Raw genomic sequence first — 17,764 nt, 5'->3', positions numbered from 1 at the left:
TATTAACTAAACGAAATGTCAAGGGATGACTAAGTCTAATTTCACAGAGAAAACATCAAAAATATAACTTCATTACTCATGACTTTGAAATGGATACACCATTTTCGACTACTTGGCAGAGTATTTCACTCCTTACATGCATGGAAAAGAAAGTTTAAACAATATCCACGTGTCTAGAAGTTGACTTTGGTTGAAAGCACAACTCTCTGCTGTTGGGTTTTAAACAACTGCACTGAACCTAACAACCTGAGGAGAAACCTGTCTAACTTGTTTCATATATAGATGGTATTTTCTTTAGAGGTTTCAAAATGTCAGAAAGAAAAAGAGCCTGGCCCTTTCGGGGAGCCGGAGGATACAACAGAGGATGCATTCAGGGCAGCGGCTGGTTCTCAAGGTTCTCAACCTTGGCCGCACGTTCGAATCACCCCGGGGATCCTGTAAGAATCCTGACACCTGGGCTCTGCCCCAGACCAATTGAATCAGAATCCCCCACTTGAGGTCTGACCCAGGCATTAGAACTTTATAAAGTTCTGCAAGTGATTCCAGCTTGCAGTCAGGTTGAGAAACACTGATTCATAACGAGTGACTTAGGAACAGTTTGGCCCAGATGCAGTTATGTTAAAAGGCAGTGTGGAGTCATTCAGGAAACAGAGCAGAGAGAGGAGTCAGCAAACATTCAGTGATCAGACGGGAAACAGATTTGGCCTCATAGATACTAAATGCCACTGCTGTTTTTGTTTCTTTTACTATTTTAAAATTGGGGCATATCAACACTTACAAGCAAAAGTAGGTGATACTTAATATTGTTGTGCAGATACATTTTTAAAACTTATCAAACATTGGTTAAATATCCTGAGTGGTATATCTCTTGTTGTCTCCAGAACCAGATTTGATCAAGTTCAATACCACTTTCATCGCCTGGAGACTGACAGGATCTAACCTATCACCTCAAGCTCCTTCAACGATGAAGACATCATATGACCCCAAATTCCTCCCTTCGCATCATAGATAAACTGTGTCAAGATGATAGTCTTAAAGTTCAGCTAAAGATCTGTGAAAAAACAATTCTTACAGTCTGTTTTACGGAATTTGAACTGTAAAAAGAGAAAAAACTAGGTCGGGAGCCAGCCAAGCCAAGGAGGTACCTGCCAGACCACACCTTCTCCTCCTCAATCAGCAGAAATATCGTGGACCGCCTGACTCCCCTTACCTCACCAACAGGAGCGTGTTCATTCCCTTATTAGGACACTGGCAGCGGCCAGAGAAACTGCTCCTGTCTGAGGGCCCAGGAGTGCTGTCCACAACATGTGCAGTTCATCAAAAACTAAAGCGGGGGGGTGGGGGTGGGGGGTGTAATAGGCATGGGAGGGGACTGGAAAAATGAAATCCTCACTATGGAGGAGAATTCACTTTGGGTAGGCCACAATTATGGTTTTGGAAAACAGAAATTTTTTTTTTTAAAGGCCAAACCAGAAAAACAAAATCCTAATTTGTTTTTAAAATGCATTTTTAGGAAGAATTTTTTAAAACTTAGAAATGCAGTCAAGGAAATTTTAATTTGAATGGATCCAGAGGGTTGAATATATAATCAGGGAGCACCTGGTCTTAACTTTTAAGGAGGGATGGGCTTGGGTGGTCTGCATTGGTCTGTTCCAGTTCTAGGACCTAGGACCTAGGACGTACACGTAGGTGTAATTTGATTTTTTTTTTTTTAACCTGGAGCAAAATAAAAGCTCTGTCCCTCCGCTTCTATCTTTTGGCTTCTCCCCTGTTTACAGGGCCACCTTCTCTATGCTCTGACCTTAGTCCTCACGGACCATTTTCTTCCCCTTCTCACAATGCACCAACACTCAAACCAGGCTTTTTTTCCTAAGATATTGGTGCAACTGGGAGTAGCTCCCAAGTCAAAATGAGAGGCCTCACTGTTATGATCTGTGTCAGCAAGGCTGTACTGTTAATCCCATCCTGTTCAGTGGCTAAGCAATTTTCAGAGCCAACTCATGAACTCAGATCCATCCAAGCAATAACAGATTGCAACTCTTTACAAAACGCTTTCACCACATACCTGATCTAATGTGATCATATTGGTGAGACACTCTTACCATATCTGCTTCACATAGGCCCAGCAGGGCTGGGTGACTTGTGTTCAGACCCAGGACATCACTATCATTTGGGGCTTTTCTGACTGGTGCTCTCTTCTGCTTCCAAGATGTCATAGTACTGTAGTGTTCTGCTCAAATAAGGAGGTCTGAAGCCTACCAGAGATACTTTAAGTCCACCAGTTCCCCTAGGGACTTCTAAACAAAGAGTATGGGGGTCCCTGGGAGACTGCAGGAGCCCCCAGGAATCACCTCACCCCGCTGGAGTTGGGCTGCTGCTAGCCACAAACACCTAACTTGTTAAAGTTTATTTTGTTGAAGTTGTAGGTTTATCACTTCTAAGGCTAAGAAACCAAATACAACAGCTATTGTCTGTTTAAAAATAAGCAGTAACATCGATGATTAAAAAAAAAAAAAGATGAATGTACAAGTCCAGGCAACCTTGACTTTGACTGAGTGAATCAAACAAACGAATTGTTTCAAAGGATGAGTAAGCTTACTTAACAGTGATAACTCCCATTTGTGCGGTGCTTGTAAGATGCCAGGCAGATGCATCTCATCTAATCCTTACAGTAACATTGAATACACATGATTGTTCTCATTTGACAGTCTAGGTGAGCTAACTCAGCACAGAGAAATCAAATCACTTGCTCAGGATAATACACATAACATTTTAGCTCTCACCTGGCTGACCCTCCAGATCCGACCTCATGGTGCTACAACATAGCTCATTCCTTTCTTTCCAGGACTCAGTTCTCTGAGTGTGACAGGGCAGGAGTTAAGATATGGAGAAGTTCAAAATTATCCCAAGAGTTTATTTTCTTTTAATTGGCATCCAAAAGTCAGTGATGTTGATAACGATGGAATTAGAGGAGTTGCTAGTTTTATGGAAGTCCAGGTCTCCTGCTGGGGAAAGAGGTATACTCACAACCTCTTTTTAGGGCCCATAAAGCAGTATTTAGTCCCCTGGGCTGGTTATTTAAGACAAAGTCATGGAAGATCAAAGACCCTTCCTAGATCCTTCTCTCCAGCCCTCTATTCCTGCTCCTTCCGAAGGAGAAACTTGTTCATCAAGCAGGATCTGATGTCATGATGCAACTGCTGCCAGATCCACCCACTCAAAGACCAGAGGTTAGAGCTCTGAAAGCCCACACAGGGAATAACATTCGGCAAATGTTAAGCTGGAGAGAGCAGGGGAGCCCCCAGGAGCCAGTCTGGAGCCAGGAGCCAGTCTTTATACACACCCCAGCAGGGGCGGGATGGGGGGCGGAGAAGGGGTCTCACTTTCCTCTTCTGTCAAATGGAGGTAATAGTACTTGACTCATTGTGGTGTTTTAAAGATTAAATGAACTACTATTTGCATAGTATTCGGAACAGTTCTTGGCATATCATGAATACTATATGAGTGTTAACCATTTTAACAATTTTATTATCATTGTCATCATCATCATCATCACATCATCACATGTGTTGATAGGTCTTTCAGGGAATGCTATTATTTCCAAACAAGAAGAGGGGAATTGGGCGGGAAGATTTTTCTAACTTAAGGATCGCAAACTACTTTTCATTGATATTATTAACACTAGAGAAGGCTGAGAAATGCAGAACAAATATAGGGGGAAATTCTTATCTCCTGTTTGTATTCCCTTGCTTCTCCTCCGTCAATTACCTTTTCCCTTGCTTTCTTTTTTAAGGGGTGGAAGGAGAGACTTATGGCTTAAACTGTCCAATAAATGGAATGCCTTTCATCTCTTATTTTCTCTATCTCTTTCTTAATCCATGTCACTTCTCATTAAGATGCAGATGGAAATTTATCATCAGAGAGCTTTATCTTCTCATGCCAGAAAAGGCATGTGTCCTAGTGGAAGAGGATAATCCCTTTTCTGTTCTTCTTTGGGTCTGGCTTAATACCCAGACTTCATGGAGAATTGATGGGTCAGAGCTCAACGCAGGGAGGTTGGTTTTGTCTCTCACTGGCAGGTTTTCGACAGGTTTTTGACCCGTCAGGGAAGGACCCGGCTGTTCCCGCTGCCCCAACATCCTTCAGCCAGCTGGCATTTTAAATGTACTCAATAATTATCCTACTTATTGCTTATGAATTAAACTACAAAACATCATTCTAAAGTTTTTAAATCTTTCTGTACTTGTCCTATGTTCAGTTGTGTCCTCCAAAACATCATATGTTGACAACCTAACCCCTAGTCCCTCAGAATGTGACCTTATTTGGACATAAGGCCTTTACACAGGTAATCGAGTTAAAATGAAGTTATTAGGGTGGGTTCTAATCCAATATGGTGGATGTCCCTATCAAAAGGGGAAATGTGGGCACAGACACTGAGCCAGACATGCACCGAGGGCAGACTACGTGAAGAGACGCAGGGAGACACAATCTTTGCCATGTGAAGGCAGAGATTGCAGTGATGCTTCTACAAGCCAAGGAGTGCCAAAGACTGCCACCAAACCACCAGGAGCTAGGAGAGAGGCATGGGACAGATTCTCCCTCACAGCCCTCACAAGGAATCAGCCCTGCCTGTTACTTAACTTTTAAAAAAGATTTTATTTTTGTAGAGCAATTTTGGGTTCACAGCAAAATTGAGAGGAAGATGCAGAGATTTCCCATATAGCTCCTGTTCCTGACACATACAGCCTCCTCCATTATCAATATCCCCCACCATAGTGGTACATTTGTTAAAATTTATCAACCACCATTGACACATCATGACCCAAAGTCCATTGTTTACATTAGGGTTTGCCCTTGGTGTTGTACATTCTATGGGTTTGGACAAATGTATAATGACATGTATCCATCATTATAGTATCATATAGAATATTTCCACTGCCCTAAAATCCTCTGTGCTCTGCCTATTCATCTCCGCTCTCCCTTCCCCAACCCCTAGCAAGCACTGATCATTTTACTGTCTCCATAGTTTTGCCTTTTCAAGACTGTCCTATAGTTGGATTCACACAGTGGCCTTTTCAGATTGGCTTCTTTCAACTTAGTAATATGCAATGAAGTTTCCATCATATCTTCCCATGACTTGATAGCTCATTTCTTTTTAGTGCTGAATAATATTCTATTGTCTTGCTGTACCACAGTTTATTTATTCACTCACTCACCGAAGGACATCTATCCATTCGCCTGTCAAAGGACAACCTACCTGTTATTTTAAGTCACTCAGTATGTGGTACTTTGTTAAGGCAGCCCTAAGAAACTAATATAGTACTCAGTTTAAGGATTGAATGACTCTACTTTGTTAATAAACACTTTTCAACAATTTCTAGTGCCTTGTACTGTTCATTGAGGTGAGTGGTTCATTATATTGAACCAGTGGCCTATCTGATTTATTAAGATACCTTGTGTCATGACTTGTAAATTTATCCTCTCCTATGCTCAGTTTTTACCTTTGCTGTGTTCCTTTCATCCTCTGGTGTCTGGCGATCTTGGATGGAGATTTGCCTATAGGTCTGTGGTGGGCTCATAAAACCTAAGCCTTCTTAGGTTTCCAGGGGTAGCTGGATCGTAGAGCCACACCAGTCCCTGGGAGTTGGGGATGGTGGACTCCCTCCCAGCCCAGGAATCTTCAGGTTTGGAGTGACAGACTCATAATACTTGTCTGGATCGAACTGAATGTTTAAGTAAGGTCACACACTTAAACGTTTATAAAGGGGAAGGGAGAGGAAGTGGAAATAAATATTTCCATGATATGATCAGATAGAGCCGGGATGGTTCAATCTATGACTGCAAGGCTATTTTCCTTGGGGTGAACAGAGCTGTACCTCTTTCCTGGATGCCCTTCACTCAATGAGGTTAAAAGGAAAGTCCTTGCCTAGGCTTGGGTCTAGCCCTTTTGTAATCAGGAAGTATTCAGTTCTTAGAAAGCTAACCAATATGAGAAATACCACTTTTCACGATAGACCTCTCCAGGTTGCAAGAGGTTTGCCCAATTTGTAAAGACCTCAGCCAACTGTAACACGTAGGGGTAACGGTCAGGCTTACTGCATTTAATTTGAGGAAGTATGCGTACTTTTATTATGGGTTGAATTTTTCCCACCCACCTCCAAAATATGTTGAAGTCCTAACCTTCAGTACCTCAAGATGTGACCTTATTTAGAAATAGGTCTTTGCAGATGTAATCAAGTTAAGATGAGTCATTAGGGTGGGCCCTAATCCAGTATGACCGGTGCCCTTTGGACACAAACATGGACATGGACAGAGGGAAGCTAGGTGAAGGGACATAGGGGAATGCCGTATGTAATTATGGAAGCACCGGAGTGATGCCGCCTCAAGTCAAGGAATATCTGGGGCTACCAGAAGCTGGAAGAGGCAAGGAAGGATCCCTCCCCTATAGGTTTCAGAGGGAGCACGGCCCTCCCGACACCTTGATTTCAGGCTTCTAGATCTAGAATTGTGAGATGCTAAGTTTCTGTTGTTCTAAGCCACTCAGTTCATAGTACTTTGTTATGGCAGTCCTAGAAAATTAATACAGCTCCTCATAGCCAATCATGCTTTTGTGATTACCTGGAAGCTCCCTCAGATTCATCTCCTATGCACCCTATTCATGCCAATAATTATTGCTGGTAATCACCTACGCCATCCTCCCCCTTTTTGAGCACTTATGAAGCACCAGGCACTGTGCTAACCACTTTACATATATTTTTCTCTTTTTGTAGATGAATAAATTGAGAAACTCAGAGAGATTCAGTAACTTGCTCAAGGGCATACAGTTACTAGAATGATCGGACTAAGATTTGAGTCCAAGGTTATCTGGATTTCAAAGTCCATATTCTTAATTTATACTCTCCTCACTTGTCAAGAATACGTAAAGATTGGTGGCATTAGCTGGCAAACAAACCCCTACTTCTTCCTCCTTTCTCCTTGCAACGTATCTGGTCCTACATTTTGCCAAAAAAGTCAGTTTTTAGAAAGTGTCCTTTAACATGAGAGTTAGCCAAAGTACAGCAATACAAATTCTCATTTTGAATCGTAAGTAAATGAAACGACTAAAATCTGAGATGAAGAGCTCTGATTTTCCCAAAAGTGAAAGGGTGTTTTGGCGAATGCGTGGCAATCACAAACTGAGATCTGCTGCTGTTCAGTCACTTTGTCGGCAAAAGATATCATGTCATTTCTCTTCTGGGGTCTTTGGGAAGGCAGTGTTTAGAGGGAAGGGAAGGGGAGGGAATATGACGTTGATGAAGCATCCACTGTGGTCTACACACTTTCACAGAGCTAGTTCCTGTAATTTTCACAGAGTGTGTAAGGCAGATAGTATTCATTTTTTACAGACGGAGAATCTTAGGCTCAGAGAAATTAAGTGACTTGCTCGAGGTCACACACTGAATAATGAGTGCAATCTAAACACAGATGTGGGAGTCAGGATATCTGGCCCTAGTTTCTCTCATTTGTCAAGAATGTGCCCGTTTAGTGCTGTGAGGGTTGGGCACGGGCAGGAGGAACACTGAGACTCTTTTCCCCAACCTGCTGTGCTGCCGCGGACCAGAAAGGCTACCTGCCAGGTGTAGGGTGAGCGATCGGCTCCTCTTTAAAGCCACCCCTTCTGCTTCCAGTCCTGTTACCTAAACCCCTCTGGGCCTCAACTTACTCATTCAAAAGTTGGGGTGAACACAGTCCTTTTCAATTTAACTTTCGGGCATAGCATACGCATTTATGAAATAGCTGTGGAAACTAATCTATCCAGAAGCTATGACTATCATGAAATCAGCACAAAGCTAGGTTTTAAAAATTAAATTTTATGCTTAGATTTTATGCTTTTGATGTATTTTCTCTGGAAACTACTCAGGGTAGTGATGAGCGCTGGCCTTGGGTGGGGTCTTGCTGATCTGTGTAAAGGATGTTTTCATTCTTTGAAGAATGAAAGTGGCCAATTTATTTCCTTCTCTTTGGTGTGAATATAGTACTTATTAGTATTTTATTTTCTCTCTGGTACATACAAATGAAAGGTAGAGTGATTTGGAGAATCGAATTGTAGAAAAGGTGAGTGTAGGCATTCCTTGTAAGGATCTGCGATCAGTCAGGGGAAGGCAGAGGAAAGACACAGAGGTACCCTGCAGGAGGCAAAGGTCCCTGTGAGTTAGGCCCTAAATAGGAACTCAGCAGGACTTGAAAGAAGCATTCATTCTAATTGGTGTCTGTGTGAGATGAGATTTAGAAAAGCTATAAAGGAAAAGTAAAAGATCAATGAGAAAAGTACCACATTTGATCTAGAAGTTTATTGCTTTAAACTCTTCTTAATATTAATAAAACTATTATTGGTTAGTTTTGTTTAATATTCGTTGCTTTTAATAAAAAGTGGTCTTAAAAACAGTGGAAATTAGTGTTTATAAATCTACTGGGTTAGAGCAGATAATATCAGGCAAAACACGCTTTTTTATAAACTGGCTCATGACTTAGAAACCCAATGACCACCTAGTTGCTTCCTTGATCTTTTTTTTTTTTTTTTTTTTTTTTGAGACAGAGTCTCACTCTGTTGCCTGGGCTGGAGTGCTGTGGCGTCAGCCTAGCTCACAGCAACCTCACACTCCTGGGCTCAAGCAATCCTCCTGCCTCAGCCTCCCGAGTAGCTGGGACTACAGGCATGCACCACCGTGCCCGGCTAATTTTTTCTATTTTTAGTTGTTTGGCTCATTTCTTTCTATTTATAGTAGAGACGGGGTCTTGCTCTTGCTCAGGCTGGTCTTGAACTCCTGAGCTCAAGCAATCCTCCTGCCTTGGCCTCCCAGAGTGCTAGGATTACAGGCATGAGCCAACTGCGCTCGGCCAGCTTCTTTGATCTTAAAACCAGAAAAAGCATTTAAGGACTCAGGGGCCAGGATGACCCGGCTGAGCTTCTTAAATACAAACCTAGTAATAATATCACAAACAAATGTCACTCTGAGATTTTCATTTATGAAGTTCCATCATATTATAATAGCCTGTTCAAGGATCCTTTCCCAGCTCTATAAAGAACAGTGGTTCCTCCGGTTGTTCCTCTGATACTACATTTTAATTGGGAAAGTAAGGCTGTTTAATAATAAGTTGCATTTGTTTTGTATTTAATCTTTTTCTGTATACTTTATTGCACATTATTATACTGGATGTCCTTGCTCACCCTGCAAGTTATGCAGAGCAGGCATTAGCAGCTCCAATTTATAGCTGCACTGCAGTGAGTTGAAGTGACTTTCAGTGCTGATTACTGAAGGAGCTAGTCCAGAATCCAGACCCTCTGACTCCCACCCAAAAAACCTTTCCTTAAACCTCTAGGCTGACCCTGTTGTTGGCAGCCCGGGTGGTCACCAGCTAGCAGAGCTTCCTAAGCTGTTCTGAAGGGAGGGACCAGAGGTACTAAGGTCATGGGATATGTTCAGTGGTTTTCAAACTTCAGTTATGTGACCCATTGGCAGCTTCTTAACTCTATTTAGTGGGTCATGACCAGCATTTTTAAATGAAATAGGATAGTATAGAAAATACCAGAGGACATTGCATACAGCAAGGGTGAGAACTGTTTAGTGAAATTTTGTTTGAAATATAAATATTGTATACAGGTATTAGGTCACAAAGTAAAATGCATTTCTTTCAGAGAATCACAAGAAAAAAATTGAAAGCACTGATGTAGATAATGCTAATCGTGTAGCTGTAGCTGAAGAAAGATTTCTGCAGTGGGTGGGAGGTTAGCAGACAAGATAACCTTGAGGCCAGTTCCTGTGCTTTGTCCTTTTTAATAAATATACTCAGTGCTCAGTTAGTGGAGCAGTACTAACTAGCGTGGGAAACCCTCAATGAATATTTATTGAATGAATGAATGGATATGAGTGAGGTTTACAGATTTTTTTAAGACTCCTCTTAAAATTTCAATTAGGCTTGGAAATGAATGTAGGCAGCACTACATTTATGAGTAGCTCATTTCCAAGATCTTCATTTGTAAACTGGCTTTTGGAACTTTACACACCATTGCACATGGTAGTTGGGATCTCAGGCCAGCCCACAGCCACCTTTTTAAACCCAAGAAATGTCTGAAGCTAGTACCAAGAACTGAAGCTACATTTCTATGGGAAAACTCATCCTCACTGGTTCAGGTGGGAATGCCAGGGGCAAATTAGCCTCCAGATGACAAGAGGAACTGTTCGCCTAGGCCCCACTCCTCTTGCCACTGCTAGGGCCTGCCTCTGCCAAGCCACTCTGATGGGCGAGGAGGGATGTGAGAAGCAGCATAGATTAAGGAATCATTTCAAGGATCAATAGGTCAAGGGTAAGAAGAGGGAAAGAGTAAAGAGCAATGCAAATAGCATCAACAGGGCAGAAAGAAAGGCTTCTGGGCACCAGGTACAGAACCAGTGTGAATGTGGCCGAGTGGCCGCTCATAGAGAAGACACATGCAGAAAGTCGAGACCACCTCCACAAGGGCTTGGAGGACCACCTCCATAATCACCACTGCATGAGCAATGCAGCAATATCATTTATAGGGTGCCCAATACATGCAAAGCACAATGACCTATTTCTCTGCCATTCTTTCTTATTTTTCATCCACAGACAGCAAGGTGCAATTTTATCCTTAACCATACAAGAGGTCCAGAAAATTAATCTTTTAAAACCTATTTTTGAATCCAAAAGTGAACAAAAATGGCCAGTTTGGTACACAAACCAACGTTCACAAAATGTATATGCCAATTACTTTGTAGGAGAGAAGGCCCCTCTCCTGGACTATTGATTTTCACTTTGAAGATAATACTAACAAGTGGGTTTCCTGATACCCTTGGTTACAGCAGAAGACAGAGGGGGACCGTTAGAGGTAGATGCATTAACAGATATTAGAAGAGATAAAAAACATCAATAAAAATATGAAAGACATCCCATAATAACTGGACCGATTTTTGAATGGGAATCTTAACCTCTGAGGTATCATTATTTTACAGTATGATTAAAAAACTACATTCATAATGACAACTCCCAGCAATTGGAAATTGTTTCAAATATATTGTAATATTTATTTTTAAAAAGGTAGGGATAGTTTCCACTAGAAATTTTTTTTTTTTTTTTTTACAAAATTTAGCATGCTGGAAAACTGTAATGTTACATTTCCTGATAACATTGGATAAACCAGGTATTCCTGTACTTTTTACAAATCTCAACATTCCCATATACATTTCTTTTGTCATTTCTACAGAATCTTACACAATGATGCCAATCGTTTATTTATTTCCTTGCAATGTTTTTAATTTAGTTCTCTCAGAAAACAGTGGGACGAGCTAAATAATTTCCTATGTTTCCTTGATTCCGTGATTTTAGCATTTATATGCCCTTCCACATTTGTTACAAAATGTGACACAAGCATAACATTTTTAACTTTCATCCTCAGGACATATAAAAGGATACTTCTTTATAAGCAATGTCCACTCTTAATGGACTAAAACATAAATATTTACAGGAAACCCAAAATCTTGACTCAAGTAAACTTCATTAGGGCTTTAGGAAAATGATAAAAAGTAGCAGTGAAAATATTAAACTGCAAGTGACAGACTCTCAGTGATTTAGTAGGAACAAATTAAGCACACCTTGAAATCGAAAGAACTGAACAGCCATTCACACCTGCTCCCGAAAATAACATGGCCCTTGTGTAGATTTTGGCATTCAGGAATTTTTACACGCTTCATGTAAAAATCACTGCCAATCTTGCTCCGTAGGTGATGAAACTAAGATAAATTATCTGATGGAAATGCAAAGGAATTTAGAATTCATTTTATTGGGCACCTGCTTTAGCATTTAACCTAATACTTCTTGCAAAGCAAAAGGAGCAGAAGAAGCTTTAAGTGTTTAAATGACTTAAATGAAAAGTGTCAACTTAGATGGACTGAGTTTGATTTATTCAATAATAGGAAACTTAAAGAATGGTTTTGAGCATTGGCACTATTCTGAATGCTGAAGGTTCAAAGACTCAAAATAGTTCCTTCCCTCAAGTGAATTATCATCTCTTGGTGGGGAAGACAGGCATGTTCACCACTAACTTTAGTGCAAGGCTAATAATAGAAGGATGGACGAAGGTTATTAGAGTGGAGAGAAGAGAGGAACTGAGAAGGGCTTATGAGGGAAGGGAGCGTCTGATCAGGCTTTGCAAGAAAGGAAGGAAGTCAGAAGCAGGGAGAGTGGAGTATTCCCCGTGTAGGGAATAGAGTGAGGCGAGCGACCAGGATGGCTTGTACATGCTGAGTTTGGGGAGCCATGAGTGATCTCATTTAGCTGGCGCAGGGGGAGGTCAGAATGGGAAAGAATACCAAAAGCAGATTGTGCAGAACTTCGAATGTTGTAATAAGGAAAATGGGCTCTCTCCTCAAAGGTGGGGGCGGTAGGGGACTGGATCAGAAAAGGGAGCGAGACAGAGGCCGGGGACCAGATAGGAGGCAATTATAATTGTGAGACCAGGGGAGAGGCAGTAAGTGGTGAAATCCAGGAAATGACAGAGAGAGAGGAGAAGAGAGAGACGCAGAGAAAGCAGATTGATAGAACCACAGACATGGTGGAGTAGGAAGAAGAGTCAGGACCGGGAGTTGGGAGAAATAGACAGACAGACAGACACACTGGGCTCTTTTCCTAGCACTCCAGGATCTGTTGGGACCCTGGGCAACCCCTTCATGTGCCTCAGTTTCCTCATCTGAAATGAAGTCATTAAATGAGATCGATGGTTTCTGAACTGTTCCCTGGAGACCAAGGAAGTTCTGGTGGAGGGCATGGGACGGTGAGGTATAGGAGGGATGAAGAGTGGGTAGAGGTGCGCAGAGCTCTAGATCCCAAATCTTCTATTTAACCAGCACATCTCCTTTACATAAGAGAATTCCTTGTAAGATTAAATTTGATTTTAAAAAAAGTTTGATGAGCATTGGCCTCTATAGACAACCTCTAAAGTCCCTGTGAGCTCTCACACCAGCGTAATCACACTTACAGAAACTGGTTATTCAGGAGATTTGCTAATGTGATGGACGTAGGTCTCATTTTTTGGGACCCCGTTGAGTTCTCCTGTTTATTTGATTAAATGTTGTACAAACGCTAGAACAACTGGAACAACAATTGTCATGCTGAATCAGTGCCAAAACTCTCAAAAATGGAAAAGATTTACTGAAAGGCCATTTGGTGTTCTTACTCTTGCGCGGTACCTTTTCCCAAGACCCAGTCAGTTTTTCAAACCTCATAAACGCCAGTGTGAAAACGGCCCTTGCCTGGGAGTACAGAGACATGGCTTCGCTACTGGTTGCCCTCTGACTCTGGGTAAGTTGAGTTACCCCTCTGGGTTCCTTTCCCCGTCTGTAGAGTGAGAGCGTTGCACCAAGGATCCTAGAGGCCCCTCCTGGCTCCAGGACTTGGAGCCCATTATCTGAACAATTCCCTGATCAATAGCATATGCTCTGGGTCTTGTCCTGTCACAGTCAGATGGCCAGTATATCGAGGGCTTTGGCTGTTTACTTTAAGGATTGGGCAATGTATGGTTTAGCCAAAATCTCTGAGTCCTGCAAATGGATCATTCTGAGCAGGGGGCTCAGGTCTAAATTAACAGCAGATCTTTAGAAACACAATGCTTTCTGGATCGGTATTTGGAATACAGAAACCCCTGCCTAGGTATAAACTGCTGCAAAGGGTGTGCACACCACCAGAAAAATGGAAGCAAGGAGAGCCAGCGAATCGGAACCACCCCTCGGTTGAGACCAGAAAGTTTCACATAGGTCTGAAACTTACACACTCGCTGCATTCCTTTCCCTCCCGGTGTCTCCTCTCCCCTCCCACTCCCACAACTTTTTCTTTTTCTTTCTTACAACAAAGCTTTTGCTTAAAAAAAAAAAAAGAAAGAAAACCGAAGAGGGGAAGTGAGGACTCACTGGGAGAGCGCGGCCAGGCTGCGTCTTCCGTGCGATCCGGATCCACCCAGCATGTCCGCAGCGGGGACCGGGGACCGGGCGGGCGCTGGAGGTGCGGACCTGGCCGGTTGGTCAGGGCGTGGGCCGCGCCCGCGGGGAGGCCATGTTCCTGTGGCCGGAACGCAGTGTGCGGGATGCTCCCGTGTTCTCCCTTTGTGTTAACACTTTGGTCTGTCCCTGTGACGAAAGTCTGGGCTTGTCCTCAGCCAAATCTACTCCTCCCCACCCTTTCCCTCCGCACAGGATCATCAGAGAGCTGATTGTTATTTTTTACTGTAATCTCTCTAATAGAAGCCCATGATGTTTGGCTATTAAAGGGCACTGATTGCTTCGAGATTTCCAGAATGTTATCGCTGGGGAGTAAGGGCCAGGATCCCCCATTAGCTTTTCTGATGAAGATTTTATATGCTTAACTATGAATAATTATTCCAAGGTAGGTAACTAGTCAAAGAAAAAGATGCTGACGGACTTTTGGAAAATAGTTGATCATAGTATTACATGCATACATAACCTAATTCTGACAAGATCAACAGAAATCAGCCCACCAAAAAGTTCATCCGGGTGCAGTTCTCAGGCTCTCATTCTGAGTTCTGTTCTCAATTAGCATTGGTGTAGGTGGCTTCCAAAGCAAACAGTTCCCACTGAGAAATCAAATCTGAGAAACTCCTCTTATCCCTTTTATCCAGGGAAAGATGCATGACATAAAAATGCAAACCAAATGCAAAGGGATGAAGAGAGACAGCCCTGCTCAGTGACGGGCTGAACCGTACAGCACGTTTGGTGCTCACACTCCTCCAAGAAAGGAGGGCAACAGCCCGCCCGGGAACATGTTGCAACAGCGGCCCTGTCTGCACCATGGTACCCTGGTGGTGATCTCATCCTCCAAGCCCGGCAAGGGAGCCTGGTCAGCAGCTTGGAAAGCGGCCAAATTCCAGCCCCTGAGGAGGGGGTGGTGTTGATTCCATCTGGAGATGACACTCAGTCTCAGCTTGACTTATGAACACGTTTCTTCATCTCCAGTGGCCAGTAAACAGATTGTCCTGGGGTGCGGAGCTACTTATGGGACTGGCTTTCTGTCAAATGAGTGGAGCAACCCAGATCTCCGCAGTGTGGGGTTAAGATTGTTCTTTTGGTAAGCAGCAGGAGAAGCGATCAACTCCACACATTGAGAGCCCCGTCACAGAGCGAAAGAGATCGTTGGGATCCACAGCTTCTCGCCGCACAGAGACAAGCACCTACTGAAGCACGGAGCATTTCGACGGCTCACCCAGTGTCGCCGAGCTGAGCTGTGGCAACTACGCTCGTGCTTGACTTAAAGTTTCATTCAGTTAGGTTACATGCTCTCTTCACTTCGACCAGCTAGAACATTTTGGTTGTTTTCCTGCTTGAATACTGTGCTGTCTTCAAAGTTATCATTTACAGAGTAAATATAGTTTGATGACCTTCGTGGTTCAGTATCTCCATCTATCATGATGCGTATATGCATTGAAATATCCCTATGATTACATATCTTTTATCACTGAATATATATTGACTAAAGTAGTACATAAGACACTCCTAAAAGTAGAGATACGTCTGCCTTCATGCAAGAGGACTTAAGTACTCACTGACTTGGTTTATTGCTCTAGAGCTGAGACAGGAACATGTATTGAGTCTCTTTGCTGCTCCCCTTTCTACTGAATTTTGTCCATTTAATTTTTTCCCTTCATTTACTTATAAAATTCAGTGGTTTGCTGTGGTAGGCAGAATAACATTTCCCCAAAGATGTTCATGTCCTAGTCTCCGGAACCTGTGAATATGTCACCTTGTATGGCAAAAGGGACTTTGCAGAAGTGATTAAGGGCCTGGAGACAGGGAGAGAATCCTGGATTATTCGGGTGGGCCCAGTCTACCTCCACGAAGCCTTACAAGCAGAGAACCTTTCCTGGCTGTGGGAGGGGGAGATACGACCACGGAAGGATGGTCAGAGAGATGTGGTGTCGCTGGCTCTGCAGATGGAGGCAGGGGCCAGGAGCCCAGGCACGTGGCAGCTTCAAGAAGCTGAAAAAGGCAAGGAAATGGATTTTTGGTCCCCTAGAGCCTCCAGATAGGAATGCAGCCCCACCGACACCTTGATTTTAGCCCAGGGAGACCTATGCTGGGCTTCTCACCTATAGTATTGTACATAATAAGTTGTGTTGTTTTAAGCCACCGAGTTTGTGGTTATTTGTTGTAGCAATGCTAGCAAATCCCATTTGCTTACGGAATTCATTTGACCTTGGGAATAAATATTATCTCCTGATTCCCTCTTCCTCACCCACCCAACTCCAGTTCTGAGGTGGCAAGTACAGTTTTGGCATATAGGCTCATAAAATGGAATAGCCTCTCTCTCTCTCTTCTCTCCCCTCCTTCTCTTTCTTTCTCTCTCTCATACACACATGCACACACACACACACACACACACACACAGACACCTCCCCTTATCCTCCATGGGGGAGAGCAAGACTCTAGTAGCCTTCTGCGCATATGCTGATGTTCGCGTACTGAAGGTGTGCTAATGGCCAGCTGCACAAAGGCTGTCGCTGGACTGGTTCCCCAGCTGTGGAGATAGGGAAGGGGAAGCTGGCACACCCACAGCCGGCCAGTTGTTACTAGGGGAATGCATTTGGGAGGTAGCTGTCTATCTTCAGTTCCTGACAGTGAAACTCACTGGTGTCCTAACTTGTGCTACCTGGTAGGGTGCTGACATGGGAACAGTGAAGAGGGAAGTGAGTCTTGGGCTTGGGTCAGACACCAGCTGGGAACAGGAAAAGCACAAAGGCCAAAGAAAGGCAGATGCGAGGCATGGGGAGGCGGGGAGATAACACGTGAATCATAGATCAGAGCAGCGCTGGGGAGGCAACAGCTTCCCAGGAGGCCTCTGAGACCCAGTGGCTGGGGCTGGAGACACAAGGCAAGAGGAATTAGGGAGAAGAGCCAGAGGGGATCTGTGAACAGTGCTCTGTTCCTGCAGAGACCCACAGGCACGTGTGCTTTCACTGCATGGCAGAGACGGGGTACTCAGAGTTCACCTTCCAGAACTGGCGTTTCTGAGAACTGAACTAATGACCATCCGTTGGCACCACAAACAGCTGGGCGAGTCATCCTTCAGCAAGATAGTAGGTGTCTCGAGTGTGGTGATGCTTCAGGCCCCTTTACGAGGGAAAATGAAAGTCTCGGCCACTCTTGGATTACTCATAGCATTCTTTGTTTCTGGACACTTTATTGTTTAATTTTTCATCAAAGAGATTCTGGGCGGGGAAGGTTTGAGGGAGGTCAGTGCAATAGAAAGGAACAGCTCCCACCACAGGGTGGTCCTTTATTAATAAAATATGATTTTTAAAAATAACTTTACTTCATGGAGGTAGGAGACTGGGCCACATGATCTATTCCAGACTTTATAGTCTGCAGTGGTTGTTTAAGAACAGCTTCTACCTTGGAGCAATTCCCTAGGGAAGAGAGAGGGACGTGGGAGTGCTGTGTGCATCCCCTGATGCACCTAAGGCACACGCACATGCACACGGACACACATATACGCTCACACACATGCATACATACACACACATGCATACACATATGTGCACACACATGCACACACTCATATACACATGCACACACACACAGAGACGTTCACTTCCTACAGAAACTTCACATAAACCTGAGGGAGATCTACTCACTATGGAGTCAACAGTTCAAGTAATTTAAAGGGAATTTTTGAAAAAGCTCTTGGAGATAAACTTTCTCATAAA

General features: G+C 43.3%; 1 protein-coding gene across 8 annotated transcripts in view; it reads right to left on the bottom strand.

The window, feature by feature from the left end:
* CALD1 (caldesmon 1) overlaps nt 1–17,764 on the bottom strand; it is a 170,475-nt gene that overhangs the window by 51,195 nt on the left and 101,516 nt on the right. For 2 of the 8 annotated variants that reach the window (XM_012650614.1, XM_012650615.1), the window contains exon 1: nt 13,959–14,228. The exons of the other annotated variants lie outside the window; for them this stretch is intronic. In XM_012650614.1, coding sequence (XP_012506068.1) covers nt 13,959–14,011 — 53 coding nt within the window. In that variant the 5' untranslated portion in view covers nt 14,012–14,228. Of the gene's footprint in view, nt 1–13,958; nt 14,229–17,764 lie in introns of those variants that run through there. 8 annotated transcript variants of the gene reach the window in all.

The sequence above is a fragment of the Propithecus coquereli genome, unplaced genomic scaffold (genome assembly GCF_000956105.1).
Source record: "Propithecus coquereli isolate 6110/MARCELLA unplaced genomic scaffold, Pcoq_1.0 Scaffold335, whole genome shotgun sequence".
Classification (NCBI taxonomy): Eukaryota; Metazoa; Chordata; class Mammalia; order Primates; family Indriidae; genus Propithecus; species Propithecus coquereli.
This window is presented reverse-complemented; position numbering and strand designations above follow the sequence as displayed.